This window comes from Nycticebus coucang, chromosome 5 (assembly GCF_027406575.1).
Source record: "Nycticebus coucang isolate mNycCou1 chromosome 5, mNycCou1.pri, whole genome shotgun sequence".
In the NCBI taxonomy this organism is placed as follows: Eukaryota; Metazoa; Chordata; class Mammalia; order Primates; family Lorisidae; genus Nycticebus; species Nycticebus coucang.
The window spans coordinates 84,518,398-84,542,888 of NC_069784.1; the positions used below are offsets into that span (position 1 = coordinate 84,518,398).

General features: G+C 43.5%; 1 protein-coding gene and 1 long non-coding RNA gene across 3 annotated transcripts in view; one reads left to right on the forward strand and one right to left on the reverse strand.

Moving 5' to 3' along the window:
- The window catches only part of LOC128585405 (uncharacterized), a 33,119-nt gene extending 15,120 nt beyond the window's left edge, over positions 1-17,999 (reverse strand). The window contains exons 1-3 of the long non-coding RNA XR_008380046.1: positions 17,790-17,999; positions 6,257-6,455; positions 5,909-6,068 (exon numbers count right to left, since the gene is read on the reverse strand). This is a non-coding gene — a long non-coding RNA (uncharacterized LOC128585405). The remainder of the gene's footprint in view (positions 1-5,908; positions 6,069-6,256; positions 6,456-17,789) is intronic.
- The window catches only part of SOBP (sine oculis binding protein homolog), a 149,249-nt gene continuing 141,962 nt past the window's right edge, over positions 17,205-24,491 (forward strand). For both annotated transcript variants that reach the window (XM_053590482.1, XM_053590483.1), the window contains exon 1: positions 17,205-17,822. In XM_053590482.1, coding sequence (XP_053446457.1) covers positions 17,727-17,822 — 96 coding nt within the window. In that variant the 5' untranslated portion in view covers positions 17,205-17,726. The remainder of the gene's footprint in view (positions 17,823-24,491) is intronic.

The following is a 24,491-nucleotide window of genomic DNA, read 5'->3' on the forward strand; positions in this document are numbered from 1 at the left end:
CACCATAGTTTCAAAGAAAATGAAATACCTAGGAATATACCTAACGAAGGAGGTGAAGGACCTCTATAAAGAAAACTATGAAATCCTCAGAAAGGAAATAGCAGAGGATATTAACAAATGGAAGAACATACCATGCTCATGGATGGGAAGAATCAACATTGTTAAAATGTCTATACTTCCCAAAGCAATCTACCTATTCAATGCCATTCCTATCAAAGTACCTACATTGTACTTTCAAGATTTGGAAAAAATGATTCTGCGTTTTGTATGGAACCGGAAAAAACCCCGTATAGCTAAGGCAGTTCTTAGTAACAAAAATAAAGCTGGGGGCATCAGCATACCAGATTTTAGTCTGTACTACAAAGCCATAGTGCTCAAGACAGCATGGTACTGGCACAAAAACAGAGACATAGACACTTGGAATCGAATTGAACACCAAGAAATGAAACTAACATCTTACAACCACCTAATCTTTGATAAACCAAACAAGAACTTACCTTGGGGGAAAGACTCCCTATTCAATAAATGGTGTTGGGAGAACTGGATGTCTACATGTAAAAGACTGAAACTGGACCCACACCTTTCCCCACTCACAAAAATTGATTCAAGATGGATAAAGGACTTAAATTTAAGGCATGAAACAATAAAAATCCTCAAAGAAAGCATAGGAAAAACACTGGAAGATATTGGCCTGGGGGAAGACTTCATGAAGAGGACTGCCATGGCAATTGCAACAACGACAAAAATAAACAAATGGGACTTCATTAAACTGAAAAGCTTCTGTACAGCTAAGGAGACAATAACCAAAGCAAAGAGACAACCCACACAATGGGAAAGGATATTTGCATATTTTCAATCAGACAAAAGCTTGATAACCAGGATCTATAGAGAACTCAAATTAATCCACATGAAAAAAGCCAACAATCCCTTATATCAATGGGCAAGAGACATGAATAGAACTTTCTCTAAAGACGACAGACGAATGGCTAACAAACACATGAAAAAATGTTCATCATCTCTATATATTAGAGAAATGCAAATCAAAACATCCCTGCGATATCATCTAACCCCAGTGAGAATGGCCCATATCACAAAATCTCAAAACTGCAGATGCTGGCGTGGATGTGGAGAGAAGGGAACACTTTTACATTGCTGGTGGGACTGCAAACTAGTACAACCTTTCTGGAAGGAAGTATGGAGAAACCTCAAAGCACTCAACCTAGACCTCCCATTCGATCCTGCAATCCCATTACTGGGCATCTACCCAGAAGGAAAGAAATCCTTTTATCATAAGGACACTTGTACTAGACTGTTTATTGCAGCTCAATTTACAATCGCCAAAATGTGGAAATAGCCTAAATGCCCACCAACCCAGGAATGGATTAACAAGCTGTGGTATATGTATACCATGGAATACTATTCAGCCATTAAAAAAAATGGAGACTTTACATCCTTTGTATTAACCTGGATGGAAGTGGAAGACATTATTCTTAGTAAAGCATCACAAGAATGGAGAAGCATGAATCCTATGTACTCAATCTTGATATGAGGACAATTAATGACAATTAAGGTCATGGGGGGGAAGCAGAAAGAGGGATGGAGGGAGGGGGGTGGGGCCTTAGTGTGTGTCACACTTTATGGGGGCAAGACATGATTGCAAGAGGGACTTTACCTAACAATTGTAATCAGTGTAACTGGCTTATTGTACCCTCAATGAATCCCCAACAATAAAAAAAAAAAAAATGGGAAAAAAAAAAAAAAAAAAAAAAAGAAATTTTTAAACTTCACATTAATGTAGAAAAAATGGGATAATGAGCCCCTATTTACTTATTATCCAGTTTGGGTAATTATCAACATTTTATACTGCACTTCCCAGCAATGCTGGAACATTTTGGAACAAATATCAGCTATCATAATATTTTTTTTTTTCTTTTGCAGTTTTTGGCCAGGGCTGGTTTTGAACCCACCACCTCCGGCATATGTGGCCAGCGCCCTACTCCTTTGAGCCACAGATGCTGCCCTATTTTGTCTGTAAATATTTCAGAATTCACAAAAAATAAAGACTTCTTTTAAAAAAAGAAGCATAGGATATTTGCATATTTTGAATCAGACATAAGCTTTATAACTAGGATCTATAGAGAACTCAAATTAATCCACATGAAAAAAGCCAACAATCCCATATATTAATGGGCAAGAGACATGAATAGAACCTTCTCTAAAGAAGACAGACAAAGGGCTAACAAACATCTGAAAAAATGCTCATCATCCCTATTTATTAGAGAAATGCAAATCAAAACCAACCCAAGATACCATCTAACCCCAGCGAGAATGGCCCACATCACAAAATCTCAAAACTGCAGATGCTGGCATGGATGTGGTAACTTTTATACTGCTGGTGGGACTGCAAACTAATACAACCTTTTTGGAAGGAAGTATGGAGAACCCTCAAAGAACTCAAGCTAAACCTCCCATTTGATCCTGCAATCCCATTACTGGGCATCTACCCAGAAGGAAAAAAATCCTTTTATCTTAAGAACACTTGCACTAGACTATTTATTGCAGCTCAATTTACACTCGCCAAAATGTGGAAACAGCCTAAATGCCCACCAACCCTGGAATGGATTAACAACCTGTAGTATATGTACACCATGGCATACTATTCAGCCATTAAAAAAAAATGGAAACTTTACAGCCTTTGTATTAACCTGGATGGAAATGGAACACATTGTTCTTAGTAAAGCATCACAAGAATGGAGAAGCATGAATCCTATGTACTCATATTTAATATCCAAATTGTCTGAAAAATGTCTTAGAAAAGGCATGGTGGCCTATAATCCTAGCACTCCAGGAGGCTGAGGCAGGTGGATTCCTTGAGCTAAGGAGTTCAAGACCAGTTTTAACAAGAGCGAGACCCCATCTCTAAAACAGCTGGGTGTTGTGGTGGGCACCTATAGTCCCAGCTACTTGGGAGGCTGAGACAAGAGGATCGCTTGAGCCCAACAAGTTTGAGGTTGCTATGAGCTATGATGCTATGGCACTCTACTCAGGAAGGCAGAAAGAGACTCTGTCTCAATAAATAAATAATAAATAAACAAATAAAATAAGAAAATCAAGATACAAATGGTACAAACAAATCCTTTGGAAATATTTTTAAGGAAGAGAAGAGAGTGCATGGGATAGTTGAGAAGCGAGCTCTCCATCCAGAGGACTTCCAAAGACTGAAGTTGACCAGATTCATGCAGCTTCAGGTCTTACCCTACCCACAGACAGGCCATTTTTGAACTCCCTACACATCATCACAACTCACAGCAACCTCAAACTCCTGTGCTCAAGTGATCCTCTTGCCTCAGCCTCCCAAGTAGCTAGGACTACAGGTGCACACCACAGTGCCTCGCTAGTTTTCTGTTTTTAGTGGAGATGGGGGTTTCCGCTCTTGCTGGGGCTGGTCTCTAACTCCTGAGCTCAAGCAGTCTACTAGAAACCTGGGCGTCCCAGAATGCTGGGATTACAGGTGTGAGCCACTGTGCCCAGCCATTTGTACCTTGATTCTCTCAATAGTTTACAATCATGCTTTTAGGCTTTCTCTTTCTATACAGGACTATTTGCATGACTTTTAGAGCTTGAATCTAATGGTTTTATTAGTTTTCATATTGTTGTTGTTGTTGTTTTATTTGTTTATTTGTTTAGAGACAGGGTCTTGCTCTTTCACCCAGGCCGGGGTTCAGTGGCCTCATTACAGCTCATTGCAACGTTAAACTCTTGGGCTCAAGTGATTCTCCTGCCTCAGCTGTCTGTGTAACTGAGACTACAGATGCATGCCACCATGCCTGGCTAATTTTTCTATTTTTTTCTAGAGATAGGTCTCACCCTTGCTCAGGCTGGTCTTGAACTCCTGGCCTCAAGCTATCATCCTGCCTTGGTCTCCCAGAATGCTAGGGTTACAGGCCTGAGCCTTGGTGACTAGCCCTGGACTTCGCTGTTTTAATGTTAATTTACTATGACTGCCACTGCAGCCCCCACGTGTTTTTACAAGGAGACATTTTATACTTATTTTATAGGTTACTCGTAATTATCAAAATATAAGGTTTCCCTTTTAATGTAAGCCAGTAGAAATAAGTAGCAAAGGTAGATACATAGATACAATGTTAATATGTAGGGGGGATTCTAAAAATAAATGAACCCACATCCTTCTGTGAATTTCTACAACTTACTCTCTTGTGGCTATGAAAGCTAATGAGAAAATCATCCTTATCGATTAGAATCTCAAAATAGAGTCTTTTATCTTGACTACTTCTTTTCCTTGGGTTCTATTTATTATTGTAAAATTACCACTGTTATTATTATTATTATTATTATTTGTAATGCCTTCTGGATTCTGATTTGTTAAAACTATAGAGTAGTAGTTAAAATCCTATGGTTAAGATCAGATGGCCTGGATTCAAATCCTGACTTCATGACGTCTTACCTTTTTCTTTAAGAAACTTATTTAGGAACACGTTAAGAAGGAGGAAAATACAGAAAAAAAAAACAAATCTGGCTCTCCCCGGGGGGAGAACCAGGAAGTAATCTTTTTAATAATTAAAAAAGAACACACATTACAAAAAAAAAAAAAAAAGAAACTTATTTAGTCTTTCTTATTTAGTTTTAGCATTGTGGAGGGTGCCTGTAGTCCCAGCTACTTGGGGGGGGCAGAGGCAAGAAAATCGCTTGAGCCCAAGAATTTGAGGTTGCTGTGAACTATGGCACCAGAGAACTGTACTGAGAGTGAAATAGTGAGACTGTCTAAAAAAAGAAAAAAAAAACTTTATAGGTCATTTTTATTTACTGATTTTTTTTTTTTTTTGCAGTTTTTGGCTGGGGCTGGGTTTGAACTCATCACCTCCGGCATATGGGGCCGGCACCCTACTCCTTTGAGCCACAGGTGCCACCCATATTTACTGATTTCTTTAGAGATAAGGTCTGGCTCTATCCCAGGCTGGAGTACAGTGGTCAGAGCATAGCTCATCATAGGCTCAAACTCCTGGGCTGAAGCAATCCTCCTACCTCAGCCTCCTGAGTAGCTGGGACTACAAGCACAGTCATTTTAAAGGCTTACTCATAGCTAGTTAGAAATTTAAGCTATTTCTAATTTCATCTGACCATTCTAATTAATTGACATTTAGTATGAGTTACCAAATTTGCCTTTTAAAGTTTGCATTTTGAGACCTATAAATCCATCTATTAGAATGAATTTCTAGGTAAGTCAGGTTCTAATCTGCAATATTTAATGTTTGCACAACTTAACCTTTGCCTGAGCTTTCAAAAATTATTTTACAGACCTATATTTACTTTCCTAATGCAATGATTTGATACAAAATCACTACAGAGAGTAGTCCTCGGAAAACATTTGAACACTCCTTGGGGTCTTTACCTTAGGGGGAATTTCTCGTTAAGTGTGGTCTTGGGATATAGGACCTTGCCTTCTGCTCTGGAAACTAGACAGTTTGAATCTTGCTCTCCTCACACCTAGGCATATGGAGCAGGGGCCCTGATGCCTGGCAATGAACTCTCCCCCTATATCTGTGTTCCCCAGAGACAAAAGAAGAGCATGTTGGGCTGTTTGTGGGGGAGCGTGGTATTTAGTGGTGGTTTCTAAGAGGCTGGGAGCCACAGAGGCAGATGTGGCCACACCTTGAATGGACTCTTCCCGTGGCCTGGGCTTCTGCACCCCAGGGTTCCTACTTGTTCCTCTAAGCCTGCTCTCCCAGCCTCCTGGGATGTATGAGCTCTGGTCCTTCTTCTTCTAATGCCACTTTTCTTTCGACAGAGTTTATTATTCCTGCTTGCAAGCAAGAACCATGACTAGTACCATCAGTATTGAGAGCAGAGAGAGTTCTAGACTCCAGGGTCAAATTGCTGGGCCACTTACCTATATGTGTATCCTTTGGCTGATGCTTGATCTCTTTTTCTTTCTTTCTTTCTTTTTTTTTTTTTTTGAGACAGAGTCTCAAGCTGTCACCCGGGGTCGAGTGCCGTGGCGTCACAGCTCACAGCAGATGCTTGATCTCTTTAACTCTCTGTTTTCTCATCTGTAAAATGGAACCCAAACCAATAATGGTGTCATAGGTTTCTTGTGAGGACTGAATAAAATAATCCCTAGAAAGTATTAAGCATAGTCTTTGGTGCATAAAGAAGCATTGGATAAATAGAAGCTTTTGTTGTTACTAAATTCAGTGTAATTGTCCATGTGTTTAGGCCACAAAATTCTGTTGCTTACCACATGTGAAGAGCTCGGTGTTGTACTTCATTTCTTCCCGGGCTAGGGTTTTGTTTTCTTTTGTTTTTGCAGTTTAGGATTTCAGCACCTTCCCACACTTTTCGTCCTGAGACTATTTTGGGGGGCACAGCTTCTGGTCACAGTAACTATATTCTCTCTCTTCTTTCTGTTCTACCAACTCTGCTCCACCTCTAGGCCCCTAAAAAGAGATCAACAGCAGTGGAAAGGGTAGAACTGGTTAAAGCAGGAGTCCTTCTTCAGCATCTGGTATACAGACTAAGCAGCTTTAATGAAATTTAAAAGCCAACCAACCAATGTACAACCTCTATCCCAAGACTTATTATGAAATCTTTAATTTATCTACTTAGCTTTTGATGGATTTTTTTTTCTTCCACTGAATGTCCTCTCACAGTTAAACTGCAGAATCTTTTCCACTCAACTTCCTCCCCCTGGGATGTAATAAAGAGACAGCTTATGGCCCAATAGCACGTTGGAGACAAATTTTCTGTGATAGAAAAATGTTTTTTACTGCACATAATGTTTCTCAAAGGAGGTAGGTCAAAACATAGATATCAATCCTCTGTAACCATTTACTGAATTCTACGTTGGGTTTAAGAATATTACAGTGTAGTATGTTACTTTTGAAAGGCTGAGTATTTGGTTATGGTTCTTTTAATTTTCATAACAGCTGTATGGAAATGAGAATAAAGAAGAAATTAAAATAACTTGCCATCTCTGCAAGCTCTATTTCCCCCTGCCAAAAAAAAATGATTAAAGGGCTGAGCAGAGGGGAGCCGCAGTGGAGTACAGGTAAAGTGTAGCCCACCTGTGTGGGAGTCAGCAGACTGCGGACTTTCATCCTGCATGGGCCACTTCTTGGTGTGATCTTGTGCTCAGCCCCACTTTCTGCAGCTGTTAAGTTGGGACAACAACACTCTCAAAGATGATTGTGAGAAATAAATGACCTAAAGTGAGCCAAATACTTGGCTCATGGAAGGAATTCAATACCCAATAATTGGTATTTTAGCTTAACAAAGGATTGTCAGAGGTTTGATGGCATTTGATTATTCATCTAAAAGAAATAGGATATTTTCTAAAGGAAATGTATTATTGTTCATTTACACTAGTATCTGTATAAATCAGAGTTCTGGTTTCGTCAGTAGATATCATTTAGAAAGGCAATAGCAACTCAAAATAGCTCAGATACTAAGTTAAGTTTTATATTTACCAGAATTTTGATTAATTGCCAAAACTGTTCTGTGTTTCAGGAGGCATTATTGTAATATTTCTTTGGTGTTATAATCCCAAAGGAACTATTTTTGTTTGGGTAATACTATTTATATATTGAATAATCGGGCAAATAATGCCTCAAATTTACTTACCGAGTCAGAAAACTCCACTTTTTAAAATGCTTGAAAGCAAAATTGACACCAGGCATGATAGTTTACACCTGTAATCCTAGCACTCTGGGAAACCAAGATGGGGGATTGCTTGAGGGCAGGGGTTTGAGATCAGCCTGGGAAATATAAAAAAAAAAATAGAAAAATTAGCCAGGTGCGGTGGTGAGCACCTGTAGTCCCAGCTACTTTGGAGGCTGAGGCTGAAGAATCATTTGAGCCCAGAAGTTTGAGGTTGCAGTGAGTTATGATGACACCACTGCACTCTAGCCCACGTGACAAAGTGAGATTCTGTCAAGAAAAAAAAAGCAAATTTGAGTCCTAGGGTAAATACATATACATATGAATTGTAAGTATCAATGAAAAAGCCTCATGTATTTGCTATATGTAAGTTTCTTTATTTCTTTCTAACTGAACTCAATCTCTGTTTCACAAAACTACTATGCTAGGAGGCATAAATGAAATCTCCAGATAATGTCACTTGTGAAGAATCACAGACTTCTCTTGTGCTCACCCCCATGGTTTTCTCACCAGGCTGGCATCTCCATGGGGGTGGCAGGGCAGAGGGTGTGGACTCCACAGCTGCAGTCATTTCTCCAGCTGGCATCCTCTGAGGCAGAAGTCCTTCTGGAGTCTCAGATAAAATGTTTTGGGTGCTAGTCTACTTGTATAGTCTGTCAGAGGCACATGTGTTCTACTCTTAGCTACACCCGAAACACACACATACAACAGAAGGAGAGTACTCCTGGCCGCCCTACGACCTTCTGCCCAGGCACCCTCCTATCACCATGGCTACACCACTGTGCCTGCCTGCGCCTCACTGGCCTGGTCTATTGCGTAAGGCTTGATGCTGTTCTCAGCTTCATCTCAGAAGGGAGGTGCAAGTCACCTCTGCTCTCTGCCCTCTGTCTTATGCCTTCTGATTTCCTCAAACCTACTTCAGTGTTTCCATCCCCACACCCTCAGGCACTGAAACCAAGTTGGGAATCTATAGTGAGCCTCCTTCCAAAGTCCAAGCTCCTTTGCTCCTTCTTTCTCCCAACCCCACAGAATCATGACCTCTTTATGGATTGGGAAAAATTCCCTTGGGTTTATCATTTCTTTTTCTAAGCCTACTATTTATGGCATAAATTTTATGATCTAAATCATTCATGTCGTTGGGTCTCGATAGTCAAAATCTAGGCCTTTCAAACCCAGAGGGAAAAAAAGTCTTTCTTAAACTATTATTCCTGTCTTGAATTCCATGAGTCCATTTAAAAACTCAAAATCATGGGCAACTTATGTTTTTTTGGTGAATTTCTCGTGTAACATCCTTACCCTGGAGCAATAGATGCCAAGATCCAATATGAATGAATGAGTGCATGGGATAGAAGGAAATTAGTGGGTACAAACAAAACAAAACACTTTTTAATATATCAGAAGATCATCTCACTACAAATGGAAGCTGTCTTACACCTTAATTTAGTTTCTCCTTAGTTGCTTGTCTTAAATTATTTTCTAGTTAATGACTTGAAAGACTGACTATACAAATGGCCATAGTATTAACAACAGAACTTTGATCCACAACCTCTGTAGCAACAAGCCAGAGAAGGGAAACCACCATCTCCGGCTGCAATCCGAAGGATTAGGTTAATGCCTGCCAGTTTCCCAATCCCTTCCAACTCCTTCCCTTACCGACTCCTTCCTTTCCAACTCAGAGAAAGCCAAATATGCTTCCCATACCAACTTCTCGGGATGCCCTGCTTCTAGTTGGCTGGCCTTTCGGTTAGCCCTCCTCCTGGTTCTCCAGGCCAATAACCTCCAAGCAGACAGCACCTGAAGCCTTTCTTTGTTTTTTTCCACTATGAAGCTTTCCCACTCCCATGCCTGTCTTTGAGTCTCTGCCAAACTCAAGTGATGGTGGCTGACTCCCTTGCTCTAAATAAATAGCCTTTGTTCTCATTTGGTGGTCGTCATTTCTTTCCACAGGCTTAATACACATGAATCTGTTACATCACATTTTCAGAAATGCGAACTGATAGTTGAGATTCACATATTTTTTGAGCTTAGAGATGTCTGGAGTGAATAAATACTGGACTTTAATTTCTGCTTTTACAGATCAGAATTAAAAATTATAAGTTACAATGACTTTTTCCTTATATTTATAGGTACTGGTATGCTCACCTTGTGGGTAGAACTGGAATGATCTTGGAAGTATATATGAAAATGCCATTTTCATAAACTAAAATGATCATATTTTTGCAAATTACCATTAAGAGGTACCCTATTGTACATTAATTTGAAAATGAAGAACATTTTTATTATCTAGGCAATGACTCCTCATGTGTCATGTTTCCTTAAACTGGCACACATCTATGTTAGTACATACATATAAACCTAAGGCAGGCCAGGTGCAGGGGCTCACACCTGTAATCCTAGCACTCTGGGAGGCCAAGGTGGAAGAATCACTTGAGCTCAGGACTTCAAGAACAGCTTGAGCAAGAACAATAGCAAGAGTGTCTACTAAAAATAGAAAAATTAGGGGGGTGTTGTGACTAGTGGCTATAGTCCCAGCAGCTTGGAAGTCTGAGGTAGGAGAATCACTTGAACCCAGGAGTTTGAGTTTGCTGTGAGCTAGGCTGACACCATGGCACTCTAGCTATCCCCAAACCCCTAAGGCAATAAGAAAACAATAATGATTCTCAGAAGAGTAAATAATGCACATTTGTACATAGACATTTGTGCTGTTTTATTTTTAATTCACTCGAATAAACATTATGTGGTCATCACACCACCATTCCAAAATACAAATTACTATTCTCATTTCACAAATAGAGAAGTGAAGACTAAGGCAAAATGACTTGGCCAGGGCCTTACTTGTAAAGGATGAAACCTTTCAGTCTCCTGTGAAGAACCTTGAATCTATCTGAAGCTTCTCGCTGGGAAGGTTCATATACTCCTGTGACTGAGGGAAAGCTCCCAGTCTTCTGTGAAGGTTGTGGTCTTTATTTTGCATGGCAAAGGGGATAAGGACATTTTTGGAATAGCAAGGAGGGGTCGGGATCCCATGCTGAGGTATGCCCAGCTGGATTAAGGTGGTGTTTAATGGCAGAGCTAATGGTGGCCAGATGACTCACAGATAGAAATGGTGCAGTCAGAAAGAAACTTTGGCCTTCTCATGCAGAGGAGGGTGTCTTCCACTGGGCACTTGTCCACATGGTCCCTTACCATGGCCTCCACACTCCTGACAATCAGCCTCTGCACTGCTTCTTTTCCTACCTCTCTCCAACTCAGTCTCTACACTCCAGATACCTTTCCATCTCTCAAACATGCTGAGCAAATTCATTCCTCAGGTTCTTTAAAATTCTAACCAGAACACTTTTCCCAGGATTTCAAGATCTCTACATGGATAGCTCCTTCTCATGTTCCCTGTTTCAGGGCACATTTCTCCTCATAGAAATCTTTCATAATTATTTTAGCTAAAGCAGACCCCCAGCCCTATAACTACTGCTATCACATTGTCCTTTTATGCCATCTATCTGAATTTAAATTCTCTTCTTTATCACTTGCTTGCTTCTCTATTGTCCCCTTTCCAGACGGCAAGTTTTGTGAGGTTTGGGGACTTGCCTGTCGTGTTTTTTGCTGGATTCTAAGCACCTGGAACAGTGCCTGGGCCCTCAATACATATTTGTTGAATACACAAATGAATAAATCATGAACCCCAAATGTGAATGTGATGACAGATAGATATTCATTCTCCAGAAAAAAATGTACTGAAAGTTTTATATATAACTTTAGGAGGTTCCAGAGCCCTGGAAGCTCATCTATAGACCCCTGCTTAAAACTCCTGCAATATAAGAGTTATGCTGTTTCATAATGTTCTTTTTGAAATTGATTTTAGAATTTCGTTCTTTGCAATTAAGCATGAACATGAATTTTGAAAGTTTATCTTAGGTGGACTATAACAAAACACAAGCTAATCACTGCTCATTGGTTTTGAATAAAATAGGCTCTCAGTATTTATATTAAGGGGTCCTAATGACCATATTTTAATGAACCAAAGAAGCTTTTGTGGTACTACCATTAAATGGTCACCCATATCCAGTTCTCCTTTCCTATGTGGGACTTAGAGGATGAAACTCCCCAGCTTCCCAAGCAGGTGGACAGAACCATGTGACTCATTCTAGCCAATGGATTGGAGGAAAAAGTAACATTCGTCACTGCAGGGCTGGAGTATTTAGTTGCTGGTGTGAGATCCTCAAGGGTTCTATCTTCTCCTGGAGTAGTGACTGCGGAGGCAGATGCTGGTAGGGAAGGACAGTACCAAGCCCTCACACGGAGCATTGTTGCTCTGGAGAGTCACAGAGATCTTAGCTGACTTTGAGCAAGGAGGACAAACCTTTCTTTGTTTTAAGTTCCTGAGATTTTCTGATAATTAGTTATTGCAGCATAACCCAAGATAATCTACCACACCACTGATTAATTGGAAAATGTACCTTTATTTTTATACACTATTGAGAAAAAAAGTCACTTAAAATCGTAAGAACTGAATGTAGGATGCATCATAATCTTGGACATGTTAAAATGTGGGCTTTAGATTAGATAAAATACAGATTGTTAAAGGAATTCATTAAAGTAGGTTAGCATAGGATCGGCTCCTGTAGCACAGAAGTTAGGCGTCAGCCACATACACTGAGGCTGGCGGGTTCGAACCCAGACTGGGCCTGCTGAACAACAATAACACCTGCAACAAAAAAATAGCTGGGTGTTGTAGCGGGTACCTGTAGTCCCAGCTACTTGGAAGGCTGAGGCAAGAGAATCACTTAAGCCCAAGATTTTGAGATTGCTGTGAGCTGTGATGCCATAGCACTCTACTGAGGGTGACAAAGTGAGACTCTGTCTCTAAAAGAAAAAAAAGGTATGTTAGCATAATGTCAAGAACTCTAAAGCCAGAGTTGGACAGAAAAGTGTGGATTTAAAGCCCAATACTTACTTCCACCACTGATTCACCTAGAAAACACAGAGGGTATAGGGGAAGACCCCAGGGTGATCTGCCTTGGGCCCTCAATCTCCAGATCTGTTTTGTTGTTTATCCCCAAGAACACCTAACTCAGAATTGAGTTACATCTTACATTGAATTCTTATACAATTATAAATGGCATCTTCTTTATTTGTTAGTGTATGGTTTAGTTTCCTCATGTGTAAAATGGGGATAACAGTGGAAGTGACCTCATAGGGTTTTGTGAATATTAAATGTGATAATTCTATAAAGTGTTCAGCATAGTAATTATTTTACATATTTTAGTCCCTGTATTTGGTTAGATTACAGAGCTTGTTTAAGATAAACATTAATGTCAAACAACAATGCAAGGAAAATTCTTCTTTTTTTTTTGAGACAGAGTCTCACTCTGTCACCCAGGCTACAGTGCTTTGGTGTCAGCCTAGCTCACAGCAACCTCAAACTCCTGGGCTCAAGCGATCCTCTTGACTCAGCCTCCCTGGTAGCTAGGACTATAGAGACCCACCACAACACCCTGCAAGTTTTTCTATTTTTAGTAGAGATAGGGTTTCCTTGCTCAGGCTGGTCTTGAACTTCTAAGCTCAGGCTATCCATTGCCTCCCAGGTCACCCATATCCAGTTTACAAGTGTTAGCCACCACGCCTGGCCCAGGAAACCTTCTTTTGAAGTTTGTTATATCATTCTAAATCCTTTTATCTAACCATCTAACTATATTTTTTTACCCTTTTCTGCTACTCTTCCCAGCCTTTAGTAACTGTCATCTTATTCTCTGCCTTCATAGATGAGATCACTTGTTGTTAATATTTAGCTCTCATGTGTGAGTGAGAACGTGTGAGATGTGTCTTTCTGTAATTAACTATTATTTATTCGTTTCTTTCCAGGCATGAAGACTGGGTCTCTTGAGTTAGGTGTTCTTGGAGATAACAACAAAACAGATCTGGAGGTTGTGGGCCTAAGGCAGATCACCCTGGGGTCTTCCCATTTTCTTTCCATGTTTTGTGGGTGAATCAGAGTGGAAAGAACATTAAGACCTGCTTTGAAGAGTAAAAAATGTCACAAAAATGTACCTGAGGAATGTATGAAAGATGAATCCTATACCTATTTTGTTGACTGCCAGGGGTAATAGAGGGAAAATAGAGGACTAATTGTGTGTCTAGAGCCTTGCGTATGGGTGTGTATGTGCGCGTCTATGGAGAGAGAGAGCACACACATGAGCTTTGTGATTCGGTTAAGTCACTGTAGCAGAAGATAATGAACGTGTATTGTTCCTATTCATATAGGGTTAAACTTTTATGGATTATGAAGTTATCCAGGGAACATTACTTGACTCACGGTATGTCCAGATTCATAAAGCAATAACTCTTGCCATACTTGCCTTATCTATAGTGCATTTAACAAAAAACAAAACAGTCTGGGTGCCCATTGCTCAGTAGTTAGGGCGCCAGCCACATGCTCAGGGGCTGGTGGGTTCAAACTCGGCCAGGGCCTGCTAAACAAAAAACAAAACAAAACAAAAGCTAGCATTGTGGCAGGCACCTGTCGTTCTAGCTACTTGGGAGGCTGAGGCAAGAGAATTGCTTGGGCCCAAGAGTTTGACGTTGCTGTGAGCTGTGATGTCACTGCGCTCTACCCAGGGTGACAAACTGAGATTCTGTCTCACCAAAACAGAAAAAAATACCCTACATCCAGAGCCATTAATAAGGTTTAATGATCATTACTTCTGAAGTTCATTTTAAATATAAAGTTTTTCTCACTTATACTTTATGAGATTCAAATCTGTCACCCAAAATGAGCGCTGTGGGTTCTAATACGATCATTCCCACCTCAGTTTTCTGGAGAACACGTGCTTGTGAAGAAACAGATGGCTGTTCAATATTATTATTTTTATTAATGCCTGCATGATCACAGAGTAGGGCATTTTCTTTAAAGGAAGTATAGCTGCCTCTAAATATAACTCTGGCCTGCAGCTTACTTTTCGGTTTATTTTGTTCTTTTTTTTTGGTTTTTGGCCAGGGCTAGGTTTGAACCCGCCACCTCCGACATATGGGACCGGCACCCTACTCCTTGAGCCACAGGCACCACCCATATTTTATTCTTGTGAAACTGTATCTCAGGACCTGGGGTGAATAACTTATTATTTGATATTAGTTGCATAATAGTAAATCAATTGTAATGGTTCTGGCACCAAAGGAAACAGAGGGGACTTACATATGTCTCTAAAAGACAAAAAGCTTCTTTTTGTATACAGTTTACAACATATGTTTCCACAGTTTTAGAATATTCAAAAATCCAAAAAATATCTTCTCACTATTTTCCTCATTAAAGACCAAGAGGACAAAACAGAGAAAACAACTCCAGCCCACACATTATTTATCAGATGTTTTGGATGAAATTGAGATTTAAAACCCCCAAAGACTCTCTCTTCCTCTCCTCCTCCCAGCAACAGCATTATGGAGATATTTCCCGCTGCAAAATACACCCACACTCCAGCACTCGTGAATGTTGTGTGTTCCTTCCAGGACTGGGGAGGTCAGTGCCCACAGGTTTGGGCTCTCCTCGGCTAGGTCCGCTGTGTCTGCTGCGGTCTGTGAGACTCGGCCAGACCTTGGGTCTCACATCCTGGGGGACGTTCTCAGAGGCTCCCCGGGAAAGCTCAGCAGAGACGCCTGTACCGCAAAGCGCTCCCTAAAATCGCACCAGTCTTTCTCTCTCGACTCTTCAGCGTCCCTGTTAAGCGTCCCAGGAATTTTAACTTTTCCGAGGCGCAAATGTTTCTGATGGAGCCTGGCTTTCTCTGGCCTCCTGGCCTCCCAGATCTAGGGAGCCACGCAGGGCAGGGTTAGGGTTCCCTTCGCTTCCCTGGACAAGCAAGAGGTGAAAAGGGGAGAGGGGGTGCTCCGTTCTCTCGGGTACACTCCCAGATATTTGGAAATTGGCGTGTACAAAACAAAATGATGCTATAGTGCAAAATAGGCAAGGTGGAGGGGCTCAGCCCTCCCGGGTACCCACCCAGATATTTCTAACTTGACATTTAAGAAACAAAACAATGCCAAAATGCAAATCAGGCAGCGTAATGCCCAGAATGAGCCTCGTCTGACAGGCCAAACTGAGATTGTAATGAAAAGCTTACTCACATTCCCCACACTGAATTCATTCTGTCTTTGAAGTACTTTAGAAAATTGTGTAATTTTAAGTTCCACCACTGTCATAATGAACACTCCACGATAACACGCGGTGGAACAATGGACACCCCCATATCGCATTGTGTCAGGTAATTACAAAGTGTCGCGGCGCGGGAAAGCGAAGCCGGGAACGTCAGTGTGTCCTTCGCAACGTGTCGGAGCGTTTGGAGCCCTGTCTCACCGGAACCTCATTAACAGTTCCCGTCGATGCCTCAACCCAGGGAAAGCCACAGACACAACCTGACCTTAGCCCCAGGCGTGGATGGAGCGGGCCAAAGGGGACGTATGGGTGCCCAGCGAGCGAGCAGGGCTCCCGGGAAGGCAGACGCAAGCTGGGCAGTCGTGGGGAGAAAGTGGGCGGGGAGGGGAGGATCCCACCCGGGCGTGGCAGGGGTGTCCGCGCTCCTGGGGAGCGGGACCCCACGCGGGACCTTGCGTTCTCAGCAGCACCCACTCAGCCCAGCCTTTGGGATTAAACCCAGGGCACCCGGTTAATAGTGCTTGCGGAGGTCATCGGTAAAGCTGTTATTCTGTAGTAGCGAGAGAGAGCCAGAGAGAGAGAAAGAAAGAAAAAATACAAGAAGAGAAAGAAAGATCCGGGGCTGAAGGCCGAGATGTCCTACTTCTAAGTGGTTCTGTGAGAGGCCAAAGCTTCCTTGCAAGCGCAGTCTGAGGCCGCGCCACGTTGGGGGAGGGCCCGGCACGGCGCGGGGACCTCTCCAGGGAGCTTTCAGCCTCTAAGCACTTCTGCGGTGGCCCCCGAAGGGGACACTATCCCGGCGGCTGGTGGGTGGTGGTGGTGGTGGTGGTGTCAGGGCTGTGGTTTCCTTCCCCGGACCCCGGCGCTGCAACCCAGAGGCGGCGAGCTCTGCCTGCGTTCCCCGGGGGTGAGCCGGCCCTCTTGCGCCACGACCCCAGGTCCCGGCGCCCAACCACCGCACAACCGCCTCCCTTCACCCCCATTCATTTTTCCTCAGCAGCTTCCAGGACCCGCTCAAAACGCAACTCCAATACCCCCCAGGCCCCCGCGCCCACGTCAAGTCAAGGAGCTAAGGAGAAGGGCTGGGGTTGGAGCGGGTCCCGCCGGACAGGCGGTGTCGCTGAGAGGGGGCGGCCGCGCGGGGCGCCGCGTCCGGACCGTGTCCGCCGCGGATGAACAGGCGGCCGCGGGCAGCCCCCGGAGCCGCGCAGCATCCGCGTACTCAGTGACGGTGGAAGCCACGCCCGCTCGGGAGCCGGGGGGCTGTCCTAGACCCCCACCTTCCCTCCTCCCCCGGCCCCCTCCCGGCCCCGGCGCCCTCCCCGCCCCTCCTCCCGCGCCGGCCCCCGGCCCGCCCCCGGCTCGGCTCGCGGGAGGCGCTGGGCGCCCGGGCTGGCGCGCTCTCCCGGGCTCACACTCGCAGCCCCGCGCGCACGCCCCGCGCAGCTCTCTCGGCGCCCGGCCCTCGTCCCGCTCGCCCATGCCGACGGACGGAGCGACGGAAGATGGCTGACGACTCCGCGGGGCACCGAGGATGCAGCCCGGCGGCGTTGGCGGCGGGAGCGGCGGCGGCAGGGGCAGCGGCAGGGGCAGCGGCAGCAGCGGCGGCGTTGGCGGCGGCGGCGGCGGCGGCGGCAGGGGCAGGAGCGGCGGCCGCGGCATCCCGGAGACTCCCCGAGCTCCCCTTCCCTCTGACAGCCACTGACGTTCTCCGCGGCTAGAAGAGACCCCGCTTCTCCGGCGCCCGCCTTCCCTCCCCCCTCCCGGCCCCGGCCCCGCCGGCACCGTTACCTCCGCCAGCTTCGCCACCATCAGCACCACCTCCGCCACCGCCACCACCGCCACCACCGCCACCGCCACCGCTGGCGGCGGCAGCAGCCATTTCATCTCCTCAGAACCCAGACACAAAAACATGGCAGAAATGGAGAAAGAAGGGAGACCTCCGGAAAATAAAAGGAGCAGGAAACCGGCTCACCCAGTGAAAAGGGAGATCAACGAGGAAATGAAGGTAATTTTGGACCTCAGGGCAGGGAAGACAGAGCTCTTTCTTGCGCCGGCTCCTTTGGGGCCGTGGTATGGATCCGGGGGTACCGGGGCGCGCTTGTCAGTTCCTGTAGGATGCCCAGAACGTCTCGGCTCCTCCGCCTGGTGTAGGGCAGAGGCCAACTCGCGGTTCGCATCCCCGAAATTTGCCAGCCTCAGATTTGATACTGGGGGGGAAGACCACATACTATTTAACCTTACAAACCCCAGGTTGGCACAGGCGCGTTCCAGGGGGAGGGCACCGGGGGCTGAGGCGGCCAAGAGGCTTCCCAGCGGGCGGTGTAGTTTTTTCCTTCTTGGTGGAGAATCGTCCTTCGGATCCCTCCAAAGTTAGGAGCCACTTGGTCGAGGCACCCCGGGGAGGGCTCGATTCGAGCCCTCTTCCCAGTTCATCCCTCTGCTCCTTGATCCCGGTTCCCCCCCGCCCCCCGGTAGTCAGCTGCGACGGTGTGAAGAGGCTGTCAGTACCTGGCGAAGCGCGGGTCTGGGCACTGTCCTGACCGCCCGCTCGCCCGCCCCCGCCGGCTCCTCTTGCTCTGCCGCCTCCGCCTCCGGGTCGCCTCTGCCGGTCTCACTTCCCGGCTGAGCAGACCCCGGCGAAGCCCGGTTGAGAGAGAGCTGTCCGAGGGGCGGCCTTCGCTGGGCGCCTGCCCATTGTTCAGCAAGGCCAGCCCGGAGTCCTCTCAGCGAGGCCGGGCTCCCTGCCAGGCCAGCGGTGCTCCAGAGGCGGCCAGCGCAGCAGCCTGGCGCTCCAGCTGTTCGCCGTAGCGCGATTGCACAAGAACACCTCTCGGCTCGGGACCCCATCCTCACCCCCCACCCTCCTATATTCCATGAAGTTGTGGCTTTTGCTTAGGTAGGGGTTTTATTCCGTGTTGATTTCACGAGTCTGTCTTGATTTAAAAAAAATTATTTTATTTATCAATTTTTCTTTTTGTAAGTTAACAAAAAAAGGCAGCAGATTTGCATCCCCATCTCCTGCGTAGAATCCTTAATACTGCCATGCGACTCGGGCAGTTTGGGTTGAGTTTGTATTTAAAAGACAAATTTTGAAAATGGTGTGCAACTAAGTCAAATTTATCGCACTTTGACGTTTTCTTCATTAGCACAAGCATATTCTATGAGAGTGCCTGTGTGAAGCCCCAGCTTAGAGGGAGACTTAGGGGATACACATCAATATGGAATATCTATGTGCACCTAGGTGCGTGGGTTTAGCTTTACCTTCCTCCCCAAAATGCCAGTAGCAATCTAAGTTTTGGAATCAGGGCTTTTATTTCTGGGTGAGGAACTTGGTGCCTGGAAGCATGTGGTGCACCATCCATCCAATGCAGAGTTAAGAAAGATTTGCCTTGGGAATCAATGTCCTTTCTTGTGATGGAAACCACTGCTGATTCCAAGGATAGGATCTTTTCTTTTTAAAAAGACCAGAAGAAGTTGTTGTCTTTCAATGGGGGTGGGATTCAACCAGTCTATAATAACCAATCTTCCTCACTTATCCTTCCCTCCTGTCCTGCATTTCCAGATTACTTTCCCATTTCATTTTAGATTGAGGGTGGGGGAAGAGGAGAGAGGTGAAGGCCATGAGGAAATCGTAGTGTGCTTTGGCCCTTTAACATGCTGCCTAATGTGATCTATATGGATGGCAGCTTTTAAGTTTCATAGGTTCTAGAATTACAAATTAGCTAATTTTAATCAAAACATGTGAAATGTTATCCCGGCTGGATATAAAGGCTGACTGTGCTCAATGCTTGGGGCTCATGTTGTTGACTTTGGCTGCAGGAGCACTCCGTGGTTTGGGAGATAGTTGTCCTTCTACAGTATAACAGATGTTTGTCTGAACTGGTGAGGAAGAAACAAAAACAACATTGTGTGAAGGGGGAAAATTACACAATTTTAGCCGATGCTGCCGGACTAAGTATGGAATTAACCTTGGTGCACAGAATTTCCTCTTTTTAAGATGTTATTTTTCTTCCAAAATCACCACCTACTATTGGAAGTTTTAATCCCCATCATTTCAGCCCAGAGTAGCATTAAATAAGAAGTTTTACGTAGCAAATAATTCAATTGCATAAGGATTAGCCTTCTCTCTCCTATCGGAACAATGTAAGAGACCCCTGACTGAAATTTCCCATCATATTCATGTATCCCATGCCAGCAAGTCTAGTGGAATTGCTTAGTGGGCATTCCTCTAATATTATAGTGCCAAAGGGTCCTCATTTAAAAAGTGGCTTCTCAAAATCAAATCGTGGAAGGGTTATTTTGAACTCATTAATATTTTTCAGCTTTTAATATTAATAACCACATCAGCAAAACCCCTCCCCAAACCTCATGACATTATTACCCCTCCATCTCCCTGAACATGAAATATGGAGTAACATAACAAGTTGGTTGCCCTGTATAAAAATGTGTGCACCAAAATGTCACCGAGAACACAATGTGGCCTTGTGCAGCTTCGTATCGGTGCTGCTGGAGCTGCCTGGCTGTGTTTGCCTTCATCTGAACGGCTTTCATCTGGACCAGTGTAAACTAAGCCCTGGTAAGTAATCACTGCCCGGCAGAAAGAAAGGAATGTATACAGCTAGCGTGGCCTAAGCTGTAAAAACGGAAACCTGAGCCCCTACTTGGGATCACATATCAAGGCTTGAAGGTAGGGGAAATGAAAGGGGGAAAGAGGAGAGAGCAAATGGAAAAGTCAGCCTGGGAAGTGGAGGGTCAGGAGGAGGCCCCCCTTAGGGAGATTTGGCTCAGGGATTAGGGAATTTTATCGTGGTGTACAGTGACCTACTCAGGTTTCAACACTGGTTGGATTGAGTTGCTTCTCTGTGAGCTGAAAGAAAAAGGACTGGTGTGTATGTGATTTTTTTTCTTTCCCCTTAGGGTAATAGAAAGGACATTGGTACAGTGTCTATTTTAAGTACGGCAAATGCAGGGCACCAAAGATGAGCAACAAACTTGCCTCATCACAGAGACTCCTTTCAAGGTTTCCTAATGAAGATAGTCACATATTTCTTTTAAAATGGCTGGAGAAGACAAACTGGCTGAGGTTTAGCTGACACCAGTAATGGCATTGGAGATTGTCTTCCTGTGGCTGAGAGCTAATGTTGGTTGCTGTTTCACTAGATCAGATATTGAGTTACATTTTCGTTATCACTCGTTTAATGTACATGGCAGTTGTAACAAATTTAAATTTGATACAATATAATTTTGTGTGTGAAAAGTGCATGACTTGGCATAGCTTGCTTCTAGTGTGCTTCAGTGAAAATACCTCAGAGAAGAAATGTTTGTCTCACTATGACCTTTATGATGTTTTTTTTTTATTTTTCCTTTTCTTTGTGCCTTATTCTTCCCTTTTTCCTGAGTAACAGGCTAGTTATCTTACTGTGCTTAGAAGTGGTATATCATATGTAATTAGTGACTAATAGGGAGGATTAAAAAAAAAATCCGATGGTAGTGCAATTTATATTTTGACTATGTGTGGCTTCTAAGGTGAATATTGTGATTGTATCTAATGTAATATGTCTCTGATATACTGTTAACTCACATATATCATAATAAATGAATGTCAGCAGGGAATTCTGACATATGGAAGGGTGAAGTAGTTTTAGGAGTTCATCCTGAACATGGTAGATATAATATAAAAACTAGTTTGTACTAATAGACATATAAGCTTAAATATTTGTGTAACGTAAATATTGTTGTACTTGAGAATATATATTTTGTGCACATAAATCTTTTTTGATCAGTAGCTTTCAAGCAATAATACAACTATAAAAATGTAAACTATAAGTAGAGATAAAGAGTCAGAATTTTATCTCTTAAAACTCTGACAAAACCAATGTGATTAGCACTCCATCCTGGAAGCTTTCCTAAACAAACCATAATTAATGCACTTACAATGTTTGACTTCTTCATCAATTGCTAAATTGTAAGATAATCTGTGTTAAATGTCATAGGGTATCTCCTTTGCTGAAGAAGTTTTCTATCTATAAATATTCCCAGTAAGTAATTTGTACCTAACATTATGTTTCAGTCTTGATGCCTACAGTTTGAGTCAGGCACATCTGTTAGAATTTAGTAGTGAACTTACCACAAGATTTTCTAGTTTGGTTTCTGATGGTCTCGATTTAGCGTTAAAAATGACCTGTGTCAATAGCATCGACAATAAAGCAAGTTGCAAAGCTGAGCTAGTGAGATAAATAGCTTGACATTTTTTTTTTTTTAATGTCTCTTTCTCTTTAAAAAAAGAGAGAGATCAGAGTGTGGATTGGAAAAGTCAGTATGTTTAAGGTTGAAATCAGCTCATTATTAAAACAGGTATATGTATTTTTTTTGCTGCCAAAACTCCATCCTGGTGTCAAAAGGAGTAAGTAAGGCTTTGCCAGAGCCTGCTGTGGCATTCCCAAATTACATCAGACCTCCTTTGCTGAACAATGGCCTCAGGTATGCCACGTGGCAGTGCTGGGGACTAATGTCAGAGGGGACACAGCTGGACCAGGTGCAGGATGTTCTTGAGACCTCAGCTTTGCTCTCAGTTGCCCTCCTCAAGGTTCTAGTCTAAGCCCATCCATCCTGAGAGGGCTTGCACAGCGACGCCTTATGCTGTGTTAAAGTTTGGGGGGCGGTTCTGGGAAGAGTCTCTTTCTCCATCTGTGAACTGGTATGAAGTGTGGTATAGCGCCATTCTCTAAGCCTTATACAACTTGCAGGTTCCAGAGACGAGGAAATGGAAAGGAACCACTCCACTTCCTCCCGAATCTGAATCTGAAATAAACATTTGAACTAGAAGAAAATGAGTCTGACAGACTCATTCCCTTCTGCGTTTCCTGCCTCCATGCTTGCCAAGCACTGCTCTGAGAAGCCAAGCCCCTCTCTCCTTGTGTGAAAGACAGACTTATAGAAACCAAGAGGTAACAGAATTTTTAAAAGAAAGTCAAAAACAGCACGTCAAAAAAGGGCAACTATTAGTGAGCCTCAAGTGCCTCTTTAAAAAGGAGAGTTCCACAACAGGATAGTCTCTGGTTAGGGGGAATGGAGGGTTTTTTGGTTTTTATATCTTCTGAGAGAAAATGTCTCTTTTATTTATTGAGTTTTTATATTTAAAAAAATTATTAGGCCTTGGTGTGTATCACACCTTTTGGGGGCAAGACACGATTGCAAGAGGGACTTTACCTAACAAATGCAATCAGTGTAACCTGGCTTATTGTACCCTCAATGAATCCCCAACAATAAAAAAAAAAAATTATTCGAAGTAGTAGAAGGTAAATTAGAGAAATCATGAAGTCTAAAACTTCCTCTTGTGGAATGGGAAGTCAGCCACACTTGAATACTCAAGCTAATAAGATGATTGAATATTTTCCTAAAAGAGGATATTACAGGGTAGAAGAAAAAAAAACAAAACAAAACAGAGTATTTTGTTTTTCATCATGCCAACTGAAACATGTATACAGACATGAAAGCATGTGGTAAGTGAGATTTGCTGGATGTATATTTTAGGATCTGTAGACTGACGGGTGTTAATATCTCTTATATAACCAAAGGCCTGTGGAACTCTGTACTGCTTTAAGGCCAATGGCTTTGGCCCAGACAGGAAAACAATGTAACAAGTCTTGGTGATTTTTCAGTCAGTTCTGCAGCTGTGAAAGGACACAGCTGCACACAGCTGTACACCTGCCAGGCCTGCCACAATGTTAGCCTGAGGGCCAGTATTCACAATTTCACAGCATTTGTTTGACCCTTTTGGAACATTTGATGTCCTGGCAGCAGACCTCAAGGTGGGATGTGATTGTCCTCTGTATGATACAACAAAACAATAAAACACCGTAGATTTCATCTGCACAACCACACGATTCTGGTTTCATATGCCAATTATATTGCTGTCCAATTTAGAATATATCAATAAGTTAACAAGACTTTCTTCTCTGGCTTGTTCCATGTCAAAGTTGTGTGTTGATGTTATGATGTGTGCTTTGCATTAAACATTGTTGTGTTGTGGCTGAGAACAAGGCTGCAAAATGAACTAAAATGGAGTACAGAGACCATCCTCAAAGTATTTCAAGCTAGAAAGCTGTAGTTTAGATAAAAGCAGCAGGGCTTGGCTCGGCGCCTGTGGCTCAAGCGGCTAAGGCACCAGGCACATACACCTGAGCTGACAGGTTCGAATCTAGCCCGGGCCCGCCAAACAACAATGACAGCTACAACCAAAAAATAGCCAGGCATTGTGGCAGGCACCTGTAGTCCCAGCTACTTGGGAGGCTGAGGCGGAAGAATTGCTTAAGCCCAGGAGTTGGAGGTTGCTGTGAGCTATGATGCCATAGCTCTCTACCCACAGCTTGAGGCTCTGTCTCAAAAAAAAAAAAAAAAAAGCAGCAGGGCTCAATGTATAGTCTGTACGAAGAGTGAGTGTCCAACCACTCACATTATTTCATGCATATTGATGACCCTCTAATGGGTCATCCATGGGGAGTGGTTCATCCTCACTACACCGTATTATACAGTGGCATCATGAATGTGGAAGTACTTTGTAATCTATAAAGGGCTCTTCAAATATTTCTTTTATGTTATTTAAATTTTCCTTCCACCTTTTGCTTGGCAAAACGGTAAAATAAAACTGAAACACTGTCTGTGTTAAGAGTGA